Genomic DNA, 15,591 nt, shown 5'->3' on the forward strand with positions numbered 1-15,591 from the left:
GACGTGAGAGAGAAAGAGTGAGTGACACGGAGGAAATAATGAGGGTGTATATAGAAATGAATGAGTGAGTGAGTGGGAGAAAGTGTGTGTGTGTGTGTGTGTGTGTGTGAGAGAGAGAGAGAGAGAGAGAGAGAGAGAGAGGGGAAGACAGAGAGTGGGCCTCAGCCTCAGGGTTGGTGGGGTCAAGACCGACAAGCTCAGATGAAGGATAATCTGTGGAGGTCCTTTACAGCGGGGGGTGAGGCCCTGGTGGGGCACGCCCATTCAGACTCTCTCTCACTCACACACACTCTCTCACACACACACACACACACACACACACACCGTTCTCTTCCTCTCTTTCTCTTCTCCTTCATCCTCCCCTTCCCTCCCTTTTTTGTTGCTTCTCTTAAACCCACCCCTCCTATTTCTCTTGTTTCCTTTTTTTCTTTCCCCCAACACAGTTGCAGCTGGATTTCAAAGGGCACTTCGCCAGCAGAAAAAGCTGAATGTTTAGCAGGCAGATCCCTCAGTCAGGCAGGCTAGGATTGTGGAATTCCTGCCTCCCACTCTTTAGGAACCGTTTTTGCCCCTTCGGGGGCCCCTGCCATAACTGCCAGCGGCCTCCTCCTCCATCTCCATCTCCAGCCTCGAGCCAGGGCCCTGTTTGCAAATTGAGCCTGACAAAAATACTGGGGTCTAGGGGGGACGAAGGGGCAGCGTTTCAGAAGGTGTGGAACGGCAGCAGCTGCCTGCTGTAGCCAGTTTTTTTTAAATAATGAGTGGCTGCATCATGTTTAAATACATGAATGAATTTGTCTGCATGTCATATGCATGAACACAGTTGCAATATCTTGCAAAAAGGTTTACCCTGAAAAAACATCAAGTGGTAAAACAAACGTCTACAAGCAGATGACAGAATATTGAAACTATAAAAGTTTTATAGCACTTTCAACATCAGCACTATAGGTTTTGTTTGCAGTGTCTGGAAACATCTCAGTGGGAGCACCTGTCTTTTGAGTTAGGAGGGCCTGCACGATGCGCCAAAAGCAATGTTTCCAAGTATTATTCATGAGTCCAAATATTAATCCCTATATGATAAGCTACTAAAAACACCACACAGCTTGGCTTGAAGCTACAAACAGTCAGGACATTAGGTGCTTCTGTAACTTTATAATGTTTTTTTTCTTTGTCTTTTCCTTTTTTTTTACCACATGGAAAGGTCAGAGATGTAGAGTAACAATGCTTCCGGTGAAGAAGGTGGAACCTCAAAAGCAATAGCTGCATCTGCCATAAAACAGAAAGAAGAACAACCAACGATGCACAGTTGGGAAAGGAAGCACCATGACATTTCCACCATTAAGTCATGCAGTAAAGCAGGTAGAAAGCTCCAGAGAAGATAAGTAAGTGGACCTTGAGTTAAGAGTTGTTTTGTCAAACAACCAGTGGCACCTCCAGGAGGGCGCCAGAGGGGCCATGGTCCCCCAATAGAATTGCTGTTCTTTGGATGTATAAAACTGGGTTATTGGCTAACCGCTGGAGTTAATTTTAGTTTAGTTAGTTTAGATCACGCACACAAAAATGTATATGTTTAAACTTTTGTCAATATGGACATACGACTCAAAAGAAAAAAAGCTAGGGGAAAAATGTCCAGATCCAAATGTCCAAATCTATCTGTCTCTGTATACACATATATTTATCATATTTAAAATTATTTACAGAATTATTATACTTTTTAAAGATTTTTTTCAGGCCATTTTTCAGTTTTTTGCACGTTTGTTATTAGTCTATTAGAGACTTTATGCATTTCTATATACTTCTTATTACCTTTTCCCTGCTTTTATTCTCCCATCTTACCCGACGCTTCCTATCCCTGTTCTTTTTTTTTTTTTTCAGGCCTAGCTCGGCCCACATGAGAGTTCCGCATAAGGCAGGTAGCATATTTGGATGATAAAAAGCTTGACAAAAAAACCTTTTTCATGTGCGAGACAGATGTTGTGCCTGTCTGTGTTGTACCAGTGAAGAGAGCCAGAGCATGAGTGAGTGAGATGGATAGAGCAAGAGAAGGAGAGGGAGGGAGGAAAAGGGGAGAGGAAAAAGAGAAACAGGGGTGGAAGGAGGGTTACTCAAACCTCACCTCCTTCACTTTGGTGTGTGTGTGTGTGTGTGTGTGTGTGTGTGTGTGTGTGAGAGAGAGAGAGAGAGAGAGAGAGAGAGAGATGAGAAGAAAGACAGTGAGCAAAGGAGAGATCAAACACACTTCTGTTACTGTAGCAGGAGCAAACACCCCTCCACCCCGATCTCAGCCACCTCCACCATCATTCATCCATTGCCAGGCTGACAGCAGAGCGTCCCATTAAGAAGACACGGACAGTGGTGGAATGAAACTCAGTACATTAAATCAATCACTGTACTTAATACGATTTTGAGGTATTTCTACTTCATTCAGTATATTTATACTTCTGTCACCACATTTCATTCGCAAGTACTTTTTTTTGTTTCTTCCATTCCATTAAAAACCAGTTTAGCTCCAGCTTGACCAACAGTAAAATGAAAGTGCTGCTTACACATAAATGCATTAGTTTAAATAATTCAATATTATATTATTCAATTCAATAATAGGCTGTGTTGACATTATAATGTTTATAATAACACCAGCTTATTATTGTGCTAAATTTAAACTCAAATTCATGTTAATTAAGTGAAAACAAAACTGAAGTTTCAAACACTTTCAATTGCTTTTATGAAAAAAATTGGAACAAGTTAATTTTTCTAATTAATCAAATTATTTTATTTATTGATTTAATGTTTATTTAAAAGGGACACTGATTATTAATGAACATCATGAGATAGCAGGACTGCTAATTTATATCTGTGGTCCCCTGGCAGGTAACAGACAATAGAAAGAAAGAAAGAAAGTAAGTAAGAAAGAAAGAAAGAAAGAAAGAAAGAAAGAAAGAAAGAAAGAAAAAGGAAAAATAGAAAAAAAGTTTTTATGCTACCAATTATTAAGTGAGCACCTTATTAAAAATACCTTTGATTGTAGAAGAAAAGATAATACCCCTAACTAATTTTAGTTCTTTGGCTGAACATGATTTCAGCTGAAAAAGACTGATACAAACCATTGCGTTATTTTTTTTATTTTTTTTTTTTTTGCCAAAAAAATTATTCAGAGTGCGTACAGTTCTGCTTTACAACATTTTGCCATGGTTGTAGAAGTACTCAAATCAAATATATTATAATAAAAGTTATAATGCTTTAGAAAAATTCTCTATCGCAAGTAAAAGTCCTGCACTAACAATGTCAAATACGTAAAAGTAAATATTAGCAAAATTAACTTTTAGTATAAAAAGTTAAAATAAAATGTAAAAAAATGTCATATCATTTGTACACCTATAATGATAGTAATTATTAGTGATGCATTCATGTGTAAATGAAATTTAACAGTTATAGTTGGTTTAAGTGGAGATAATTTAATTCGTATGCATGGGACATATGTCCCCCTCATTATTTAGAACATGTGCCTCCCCAGTAAAAACATGACAGCAGCAGAGGGCTTTTATTAGATTCCATCGCAAATTGATGCAAAAAGCCAAAAAATAATGCATAAAAATTCACCAGAATGCAGGAAACAAAGTGACGCTCAAAATTTCCAAGGGGGAGGACTCCCAAACGTCCAGTTATATATGTATGCCTCCCCCAATGCTGTGAAAACAAAAAAACAAAACCTACACCCTTACTAGTGAAAGCTGTCACATAAGTAAAGCAAAAAACAATATTTAAATCTGAAATAGTGGTGTGGAATGAAGTGTAAATACTTAAGTACACAGTCTTAAAATTTTCAAAAAAACATTTAAAAACAAAATACTTAACACACAAATGAATTAAGTTTCCTCAACTCAGTTTCAAAGCAGTTGTGTTAATGGAACTTGTTAACTTGATTTGAGAAGAACTGAATTCATTTATGTGCTTCGATTGAAGTCGTCATTTTAAGATGGCTAACAATTTTATTTTTTCAGTATGTTCCAGCACTGAATTTCACTGTTACTATTTTTTAAAATGGACTATTACTTAAAAATGAAGATTTTCACATTCTTGTATTGCCACATCTACTTAAATCGAAGTTCTGAATTCTTCTTCCTCGACTAGAGATGGATAAATGGATGAGATCAGGACAAGAATAATAAATACTTTTTTTTTTTTAAATTTACAATCTCTTTCCTTTTACTCCTGTGCATCAGAGGGATGTACAGCCCTGGACTTGGGAGGAGAATGAGGAGAGGATTTCCCTTGTAAAACACAAGTGTGAGGCAAGGGAGCAAGGCCCCCCCCTCCAACCCTCCCCTCCACCACCTCAACCGCACTTCCCCTACCGGTGATGTCAGGGCGGGCAGGGGCTCCCTAATAAAAAAAAAAAAAGAAAAAAAAAACCCCTTGAGCGCGCGAGAATGAGAGAGAGAGAGAGAGAGAGAGAGAGAGAGAGAGAGAGAGAGAGAGAGAGAGATGGAGGAGTGAATGGAGGAGGATATTACTACTACTGCATGGACCGGTGCAGAGGAGCAGCAAGTCGCTCTCTGAAGCGCACACAGACGCACAACAAAAACCGAGAGGAGCTGACGCGCAGACGCCGAACCATGATTTAATGGACTAATATTTTTGATGTCTTCTCTCAGAAATTATAGGAAAGCTTCTGCTCAACAAGTAGGACAGCTATTTTAGGGCTGGCACTTTGCACTGCACTTCACTTTGCCTCTGGAGTGACTTTTTTTCCTCCTCCTTATTACTCTGATTCACCTTGCAGCCATATTTTGGAACAAGGACGCACTAAATGATGCCGCAGTGGTCAGGTAAAAGAGGCTTTGTGCAAAGTCAGCATGGAGTGAAATGATCTCATTTCACCTGATTTATTCATGCAATTTCAAATATGGTTGTTTTTTAAACTAGGGGAACATTTCCTTAGTCATTAATTAATTCTGTTTGTTTATTTCAAAATTTAAATCAGCCTGGTGACGTTTAAAAATAGTTTCTTTACCTCACAGGCTTACTGAGACAGACAGAAGTAGTAGGACATTATTTTTCTACTTGTAAACAAACAAAGTGACAGAGGCTGCGGATATTTTGCAGACACGGATGGAAAGGAGGCAAAGCTTTGCAACCAAAGGTCCGCGCAAAGTGCAGGAGTGTGGAGATCCACTGCAGCTGCGCCAAGACAGGATTTAGATTAATTTAGCTGAAGATCTGATTCTAACTAAACTTCAACTTTATTCAAAATTACTACCAAACATATACTGAAAACCTCAATATGCAATAAGTTCACGTGAGAAACTTTGAATGTGATATATTAGTTTGATCTCTTTGGAATGCACTGATTTTTATTTGATTATTCATAATTTGTTTACCAAAATAGATTAATTTTTATTCCAAAAACCGCCATCAAACCTCTCTTAAATGTGCGCAAATAAATCTAAAGTCTGGTGTGAGACCTCTTGCTGCTGACCTGGAAACCAGAGACAGACTTTTTAAGAGCTACAATCTTTTTTCTTCTTCTTCTTATCTTCAACAAAACCCCGCCAAATACCTTACCTAACCTGACACAATGTTGTTGATCAGACTACTGGCAATCTTCCTCGTCCTCATCACTAACACGTGGCTGCTCAGCCCGGTCAACTCGGACGCACTCAGCCGGTACAAACGCGACATGGCCCGGCGGGCAGACCGTGAGCTCTCCAGGCTAGCAGGTGAACCCTGCACCGTCTCCGGCGTCTGGAGGTCCCGGCGGCAACCCCGCTCCCTCTCTCCGTCCCAACACCGCCCTCCAGCGGCTCGTCCGCGGACGCACACGATCCGGAGAGAGCTGTACACTGTCAGGAGCGCTCCTGCGGTTTGTACGGGAGGGTGCAGGTTTGACACCGGGTTGAGCCGGGTCGCTGCTGCGGGGGAGGAGAAGCGAGGCTGGGGAGAAGCGGAGGATGTGGCGGTGGGAGCTGGGGATGACTACGCTTCATTGCCAGGACGGTTCTATGTAAAACGCTCCACAAACGACAACAGAGAGACAAATAATGTCAGTGAAAACACCACACAACCGCCCGGGATGTCTTTACTTAAAGACGCCGGGCAGACCGCCTCTTCCTCCGGCCACGCGCAGTCCCCTCGCGCCCTCCGCCACAGGTTCACCCGCAGCCTCGGCGGGACGTTTTCGAACGACGAAGACGGCAACTCCAGCTGGGAGAAAGTTTTCCCCGACAGTTCAACAGACTCCAGAGGGCTCCAGGTTCTTTACAGACTCCAGCAGGAAGATGGAGACCAGCAGTCCTCGACTGGGACCCTGGAGGACGTTACCGAGGACTACTCCGGGGAGGTGGAAGAGGCGGATACACCCGCGAGCCTGCCCTTGGGGAGCGCCTCTCCCTGGGGCAGCCCCGTGCCGAGGGTGCCCCCTTCCTGGATGACCGCCCTGTACTTCAGCGGGCGCCGGGAGCAGCTGAAGCTGAAACCGGCTGCAGAGGTGGAGCTGCCGAGGTCCAAGTTCAGCCTGGAGCTGTGGGTGAAGCCTGAGGGAGGGCAGAGCAACCCGGCAGTCATAGCAGGTGGGTGAACACTGCTAATATATCATGGGCACCGATGTAACCAAGCTATGCCACTTCAGAGTTGGTAACAGTCATTGTCATTGAGACAGATGCCCCATTACAGCAATGGGGGGATATGTATATCAGTGGTTCCCAACTGGTGGGTGGTGGTCCAAAGGTGGTCCATTCTGAATGGACTGCAAGTGACTCGTGAATGTGCAAGTTTGACAAAAATCACTTTATTTTGAATTTGCGAGACAGAGCTTTTATTTTGAATAGGGCTGACTATTCCTTTTTAAAATCCTGATTAATCGCAGAATTTCAATAGTTAATCACAGTTAATTGCATTTTGTAGTCACATTTTCAATTCCGTTATTTTGAATCCTTACCAGATTGTCTTGATTAGCGATTAAATTAAAACAAAAAACTACATTGGACTTGCACAAAGTTTGTATGTCTGTAAAGGGGAGACTCACAGTTACCCGTAGAACTCATTTTCATTCAAAAATGTTGAGGTCAGAGGTCAAGGGGCCCCTGTAAAAGGGCCATACCATTTTTCTGTCACCAAAATGTAACTTTGAAGTGTTATTTTGCCTCCTTTCTGAGAAATGTGGTTGGTACCGAAGGATTCCTCAATTCTTCTAGTTTCAGATAACATCATCACTCGGCCTTTAAAACTCTGCCTGGTACAGCCTCTTAAAGACAGGAATGTTGGCCAGCCATTAAAGAAAAAAAATTAATGTGTTAACTGTAGACCCTAATCGCATCACGATTAACAGATTGACACCCTAACACTGACAGCCCTAATTTGAGGTGATGTTTCTGTTTACTTTTGCCGTTTCATTTCTTTGTGTACTACGCCAACAACTTGCGAAATTACACTGAACATGTGGTAATTTATCTAATGCGCGGACCTTGAACTATTGACTAAGGAGAAATCTTGACCCCGTGGCTGAACCAGTTGGGAACCATTGGCCTGTTTTATTATTTTTCTCTAATCACACCGTCCCAGTATGAAAGCATATGAAGTCAAGCTCTAGATGTGACCCTCTGCATAGTCAATCTGTTTGTGTATTTATCAGTTTCTGCTGTTTGACATGTCTGCATATCCAGCATCTGTATTGCCTTATGTCTCCGACATCTTTCTGCCTGCTATTGCCTGTTCTCTGCCTCTGTTTAAGTAGCCTCCACTTAATTCTGACACACAAGGCTCATGTTGTTGCAAATAGCTTGTGACAGCTGTAGGCTACTCTATCCTAACAGCATTTGGGTTTTCCCTTTTACCAGCAATCTCTTGTGCCGTGTGAAGTTTGTGTTAAATGGTTTCCAAGAAAAAGATACTGCAGCAGGCTGCTGTTCACGACAAGGTCAAAAAGAGTTCGTCCAGGGTTTAGTCTGTTTGGTTTCTGCCACGGACACGGTGACAGTGACGACAGAAAGAAATGCAATGATCTGAACTACATGATGGCATTGCTGATTAATAGCTTAGCTGAATGACAGACAATCAACCATCAGTTTTGATAATCATTTATCATTGAAGTCATTCATCAAGCAAAATAACCAAACTGTTTTGAGTGTCTCAAATGTGAGGATTGCTCAGCTTTGTATGTTTGATTTTGTATGATTATATATGCAATATCTTTGGGATTTGGACTGTAGGGTAGACACATTTGATATTATTGGATGTCAGGTTGGACTCTGACATTTTTAATGGACATTACTTATCCCCAGTTTCTCAGTTTTGAGATCAATAAAGTATATCTATCTATCTATCTATCTATCTATCTATCTATCTATCTATCTATCTGTCTTATTTCTGATACCCCCTGACACAGACAGTTGCCACTCAGACAATTGTCAGCTGCCACTGATGGCACAGAGGTCATGTTGTTATCAGATGCAAGACAGGTATGCTTCCAGAGCTGCGCCAGGCCAATATATCGGCTGATATATCGGCTATTATTATCTTATTGCAGTCTGTATTCATGCGTGTACACTACAAAAATACAAACTATTTGTTTTAACTTAAAAGTAAGAGTCTGGTTTGCCTTAATTTTTTAAGTTGACTGGATTTTAGAAGACAAGCTGAATACAATACAATACAAAATTACTTCAATTGTCTTCTCAAATTAAGTCCACTTAAAAATTTTTGGCAAAAAATCTAAGGGATCAGTCATATCATATCAAGATTGTATGATTAAGTATTTATTTTTCTGGCTCCTCCTCTGCTTTTACTGGCATTTGCAGGAATCCACCACACATGAATGAAAACAACCAATCAGAATGAAGCAGTCTCTCATGCAGCTGTCAATCATGTCAGTCACTGCTTGTGAACTTTGGTCATACTGTCAAACTAGGCAGCGCTGATCAAATATGAATCAAGATTCTGTTCCTGCACTGTCTGCTTCGCATATCAGATGTTTTCAGAAACATATTTTAGTGTACAGTTTAGCTGTAAAATGAGCCTGAGACAGGGCTGCTATGTTGAAAACAGACAAGCAAAAACTAAGCACGACCCACCAGCTGGAGACAATGTTTGCATTTTACAGCTAAACAGTGCACTGAAATCTGTTTCTGAAAACATCTGAGGTGAGAAACAGGGAATGCAGAATCTTAATGCATTTTCAAAAGCTCTGCCTTGTTTGACAGTTTGACCGCAGTTTATGAGCAGTGGTCAACATGATTGACTGCTGCTTTAAAGACTCCTCAGCTCTGACAAGAGCAAACAGGAGTCTCATTTTACAATTAAACAGTACACTAAAATATATTTGTGAAAATATTTGAGAGAGAAATAGGCAATGCAGTAACAGAATTGTTTTGTATTTGACCAGCGCTACTGAGTTTGATAGTGCAACCCCAGTTTGCAAGCAGTGATTGACATGACTGACAGCTGCATCAGACTCTTCAGCTCTGACTGGTTGTTTTTGATGTTCTGTGATCAATTCAAGCAAATGCCATGAGAAGCACTATGATAAAGAGGATGAGCATGTTTTTCTGTCTCATGTGCTGCTGTATGGACGTAGTGACAGTTTCAGCAAATATGACAAATTATTTTCATAAAAGTTACCAATTGCAGCTTCAAGGCGTGCTTGCTGACAGGTGTCAGCATAAGAAATAAAATGCTAAACAATACAGTTTTTGTTGTATTATTTTTTAATCATATTAATTACAACCAAACATTTATGTGCCGTCAAATGACCAAATTACAGACAAAACTATAATAACCACAGCTACAAAACAGCATGCTCTCATTGTCCCAGTTTAAACTCCCACCCTACTATAATTTAACCTCTTTGACCTTGGCATTTTTTAGCTTCTGGTTACACCCCTGCTGACAAGACTAATAATTATGATTACTATAATGGAGTAATAATACTGACAACAATAGTGCAATTATAATGAGTATGATGGGATAATGCTACTGACAATGTGATTATGATGACAGTGTTATAGGATACCCATAAATTGGCACAGTACTGATTCCAGGATGGTTATGATAATGATGCTCACTATTATTAATACATTATTAATGATAATGGTGTTGTTTAACACTTTTCTTTACTTAACTGTATATTAAATAAGCGATTCTAATTTGATTCTGTATTAGTGTTAAGAAGTAGCAAATAGCTTCCACAATAATCCATAATGAATTTTCTGAAGACAGCAACATGGTTTTAGGCCATCTTTTTGTTTTCTAAATTAATTTTTTATTCAAGACACAGTCTCTAAATAGATACGTAGATACATGACCATAAAAATTCCCAGGTTGTTTTTTATTCAGTCTCTTTTCTCATCGTTAGCTTGCCTGTGGGTTTCAAATGATTGCGAGCAATGGCTGCAGACACTTTTATCGATCCAATGAAACCCTTATTCAACCAAGCTCCTCACATGAAGATGAACATCCCTGTTTTTCTCAACATTACATTTGAAAAGCTGCACATTTGACAGAACAGCGCATACATCAAACAAATTGAAGAGGATAAAAGCGCTATGGTGCAGCACCACAGCTGTCCAGATAGTGAGGGAGACCACAAACTGTTACGTCCGCTCACATTTACTCTGATCAAAGATCCGACTCCATTACTCAACTTTTTTTTCCCCCTCATTGCTTCCTTATGTGAGGGCGGCATTTTGTGGCATGGGCCTTTCTCTTTGTAGTGTCCTGAAGGAATCTGACAAATACAGTGAAAAACAAACTCCCATTGTTCCTGCCAGACGTGACACTAACATTGCTTTGACTTCTGATGGTCACTGATGATCTTATAAATCTATTTGTTTGTGCATTGCATTCTTTATTGTTATGTTACTGTTTGTGTTGCCAAATGCTGAAAGTCCAAAGTGCACTTCTCGACAAACAACAATGATGACACTGATTCTATATATCTATACGTGCTGCATTACTATGAAATGCACTGCCATTATTTTACTGCGTTTTGGCGATACGAATGTGCTAACTGATTATGCAGTTGGCCGATAAAAATGACCAGTATTGGCAAATACATTGACAAACTCAACAAGAGTGCAATTCCGTACATGGTTCAAATAGTTTGCCAAAAACTGGTTTAAAGAGCCTCCAGTGGTGCTATGTGTGTTTTAGGGCCACATTGCGTATAAAAAATTAAATAAGGTCGTAATATTAGGAAAAAGTTGTAGTTCAATGAGAATTAAGTTGTAATTTTACCAGAAAAAAAGTCTTAATTTTAGGAAAATAAAGTCGGAATATTATGAGTTGTAAGTTAAGTTGTAATATTAAGAGAAAGAAAAGTCGGAATTTTACGAGAATAAAGTCGTGCCACACGTAGCACCCACAGTCAGCCTTGGCTGGCTGTGCCAGCCTTGGCTGACTGTGTGTGGCTCGACAGGACACAGGGAACAGTGGTTGCCAAGGAGGCTGCGTTCACTCATCTCTGTTTTATAGTTTGCTGGCAATATGTTTATATCTGTAATACAATATCCCCTTTCTTGTAAAATTACGACTTTATTCTCATAAAATTATTATTTTTTTCCCATATAAGTATGACTTCATTCTCATTATATTATAGCTTTATTCTCGTAAAATTACGTTGTTATTTTTCTGAAAAATAATATGATTTTAAAGTGGATTTCTTTTTTCTTTTTCTTTTTTTTTTTTTTTTTTACAAATTTAGGCAACTTATTAAATTTAGACTACGTATTAATTATTAATTAAAATGTGACTTGGATGTAAACTGCAAGTGCAACTTGTCTGGTGCGCGGAAAAAATCAGCAGACAAACAAAGTTTGTGACTAGCGAGTATACATAGTGGAGCATGTAGCAGCTTAAGAACTAGATATTCCCCTCAGGAGTTGGTGGCAACTAAAACAGACTCAAAATGAGAGTGAATATTTCATTGCTAGAAACAAAAGGGCAAGTAAATGCTAATGTTGCTCACTGTCTGCTGAACGTGTAAATAGCCAGTTGATTGCAAACATGTTTGCCATTACAACTTTAGATGGCAGACAGTTTTGTTATGTCAGTGCTGTGTTTTCGGCTAGTTCCGCTGCCCCCAGCTGTTTACTGAATGTGTAACTAACTTACTGTTTGCTAGCATGTTCTCCATTACAACTTTAGACAGTAGATAGTGTTACATTAATAAGTTTTCGCCTAGTTTCGATGCACAAAACAGCAGACAAAGAAAGTTAGTGACGTGAAGATAGTGAAGCATTTAGCAGCTAAATATCCAGACACTCTCCTCAGGAGTTGGTGGAAACTGAAAGAAAGTTAAAAAAAGAGAGAATATTGGGCTTACATTGACAGAAACATAAGGCCAAGTGAATGCTAATGTTGCTCACTTTCTGCTGAATGTGAAAATAGCCAATTGTTTGCTAGCATGTTCACCATTACAACTTTACAGTAGATGGTGTTATATTAATGTGTTCTCACCTAGTTACGCTGCACAAAACAAAATAAAGCTAGTGACCAGCCATTAAACATATTGAACTATTTAGCAGCTAAAGAACTAAATAATCCCTCCAAGAGTTAGTGGAAACTAAAGCGGTCTCAGAATGAGAGTGAATATTGTGCTTACATTGCCAGAAATGTGATGCCAAGTGAATGCTAATGTTGCTCACTGTCTGCTGAATTTGTAACAAGCTTATTGTTTGGTAGCATGTTTTAAATGGTAGACAGTGTTGTTATGTCAATGTTGCGTTTTCTGCAACTTCCACTGCCCTGAACCCCCCCCACACACAAACACACAAACACGCACACACACACAAACACACACACACACACACACACACACACACACACACACACACACACACACACAGAAACACAGCTTTAAAACTAAAGTACCTAACCTAATAAAGCCTATGAATTATGGTAAACAAGTTAGACCACAATGGTGATGAATGGTAGCCATGAATTAATGTGCGGTTGTGCAAATGTCTCACAACATAAAGACCACATTTCCTGTAAACCTTATTGTTTCCTTTTGCAAATAAAAGTTGTCCCTTTTTTGGCAGAGTTTTTTCACCATCTGCAATTGCATGAAACTCAGACAGCTATAGATCAATTTGAGATTGATTGAAACAATGCTGTCTTCCTGTTGTGTCCTCATGTGCCATTAAATAATGTACTTGCATCACACTGTGCAGTGTAAAGCAATTTAGCGTATTTCCCAGGACATAACATTGTAATATACTGTAGATTTGGCAATACAATGCATGTAACTGCTGACTTTTAATCTCCAAATGCTGATTGATTATTTATCAATGATGTTACTGTAGATATGCATAGATTGATACCAGTGCATTTGTGTAATTACATTTTGTGGTGCTGTATAATCTAATTCACTTGGCAAAGCTATATCCTCCTAACCGCTGCTTCCCTTAACTGAATTAAATGCTTAACCATGAAACTGGCTCACCTCCTTGGGGATGTTTTGCTACAGTTGCCCGCTTTACACACTCACGCACACATGTGCATGTAAACATATACACATGCACATACAGCGTTGAGGCGGGTGAAGGGGTTCCCTGACCCCTCGCTGTCCCAGTGTTACACATCTGGGAAGCAGATGTGGATCTGTGTGTGTCTGTTGCAACAGCAGATGGAAACATCAGGGCCTTGCCTTGGCTGAGTGAAATACCTCCGTCCTCCTTCCCCTCTCTGTTCTCTCCCGCTGTCTCTGGCTCTGTCTATTCTCCACTCTCTATATATCTGTGTGTCTCAGCCTCTCTGTTGTCCCCACGACTACAATTACTCAGAAAGATTGCTTGTTTGTGCGTTTATTTAGTCATTTTCCCCAAGGGCAATGGCTATTTGAAAAGTTGCTGTCCTTTGACTCTGCAGGATGATATTTGCATGTCCCCCCAAAATAATATATTTTACTTTCCCCAATTCCCCCTTTCTCATAGGTGTATTTGACAACTGTTCCCATTCACTGAGTGAGAAAGGCTGGTCAGTAGGCATCCGCACTGTGGAACCTGCCGGCACCAAAGACGCACGGTTCTACTTCACGCTTCGCACAGACCGAGCCGTCAAGTCCACCACCATCTATAGCCACCAGCGGTACAGAGCCAACGTCTGGACTCACCTGATGGCCACTTACAACGGCCACAACATGACCCTGTATGTTGATGGAGCTAAGGTGTGTGGTTTTAATGCATGCTTGAACGTTTGGTTCACACTATGGTTGGGTTGGCTTTTAACCTCTTAGTTAAGCTGACCTACTGTTATAGCGCGATTAGGTATTTTCATTGGACTACTGTCCTTGTCCCAGTATACAAGCACTGGGGGAGAATTGATTAATGACTGAGGTATGTCCAGCACTGCCATGGTAGGTGGCGATATGCCCACTTTCAGCCAGTTGCTATTACGTCAAATACCAAACAAGTTAGCAAGCAGGTTGCATGTCAAACGGTGACAACATAGATAACTTCTTCACACTGTACATTTTGTACATACTTTATGCTTTACTTGGTACCTTCATCTTGTTTTGTTTACTTCCCTTCCTCCTCTTCTTCTTCTATTTTTCCTGGCTTTCTTCTAAGAATTTATGCTATTTGACTTCTGGGTCAAAGCCCAGTGCAGGGACTATGGAGCATGCGCACATAACACGTAGTCCAGGTCCGATTGAGGCGTATACATGAAATAATAAATCGACCCCCAACTGTGTTATCTAGGTGTGTTTGTTCAACTTCAGCAAATTCAACTCAGTACAATTTCAGTTGGACTAACATGTCATTTGTCATTTGTCTTTATGGAACATCATGTAAACCTAGTGACTGAAATACAATAGCAATTCCAACTCAAGGTCCCCTTACTTAACTGTCACCCACTTCACATGATCTTTAATTTTCAAGGTCAAAAATGGTCTTTCATGCTTAGCCTGAAAATGCCATGGGTCTAATCTCAACAGCTACTGAGCTTACATGTCAACAGGCTCATCTTAATGATCTAACTCCATCTGATAAACACTGTGTAATATGGCTGAAAGCTGAGGAAAAACTAGTAAGAGGGATACAAAGGAGGTCTGCACACTGTAACAGATTACTACTATTTTTCAAGATCTTGTACATTGCTGAAAAAAAAGGAAACAATTTATTTTGAGCTTACAGCAGGGCTAAACAATAATGAATGCCTGAGGCAAGTATGCCAGATTGGACTAGTGAATCTATCAACTCGATTGCCCAATCGACAAAAAAAGAATCAAACACTTGTTTTTTCTGAAGCTGAAGATGGATGCAGCGAAGGAGTCAGTCATCTCGTTTTAAAATTCAGAACTGAAGAGGTTGCTCAGATGAGACGCGAATTGTCTTCAAGAAAGTCAAGCAAATCCCGTTGCCTTCTTTGCCTAGAGTCAACATGACCTGGATAACTGAGAATCTTCACCAACGTAAATGCGCAATGTTTCCAAAGTCAATAGATAATTGTGGTAAAGAATCGTGATCTCAGTACTGACCAGAAATAATTGTGATTATGATTTTTCCCATAATCAAGCCGCCCTGTTAATAAACATCCGTGAATAATCAATCATCAAATTCACATTTAAGCAGTTGTTTTGTCTTTTGAGAGAGGGCA

General features: G+C 40.2%; 1 protein-coding gene across 1 annotated transcript in view; it reads left to right on the forward strand.

The window, feature by feature from the left end:
• Positions 1-5,244: 5,244 nt before the first annotated feature.
• The window catches only part of pappa2 (pappalysin 2), a 99,493-nt gene continuing 89,146 nt past the window's right edge, over positions 5,245-15,591 (forward strand). The window contains exons 1-2 of the mRNA XM_042497715.1: positions 5,245-6,566; positions 13,926-14,158. Of these exons, the coding sequence (XP_042353649.1) occupies positions 5,576-6,566; positions 13,926-14,158 (1,224 nt within the window). The 5' untranslated portion in view covers positions 5,245-5,575. The remainder of the gene's footprint in view (positions 6,567-13,925; positions 14,159-15,591) is intronic.

Source organism: Plectropomus leopardus, chromosome 12 (genome assembly GCF_008729295.1).
Source record: "Plectropomus leopardus isolate mb chromosome 12, YSFRI_Pleo_2.0, whole genome shotgun sequence".
Lineage (NCBI taxonomy): Eukaryota > Metazoa > Chordata > Actinopteri > Perciformes > Serranidae > Plectropomus > Plectropomus leopardus.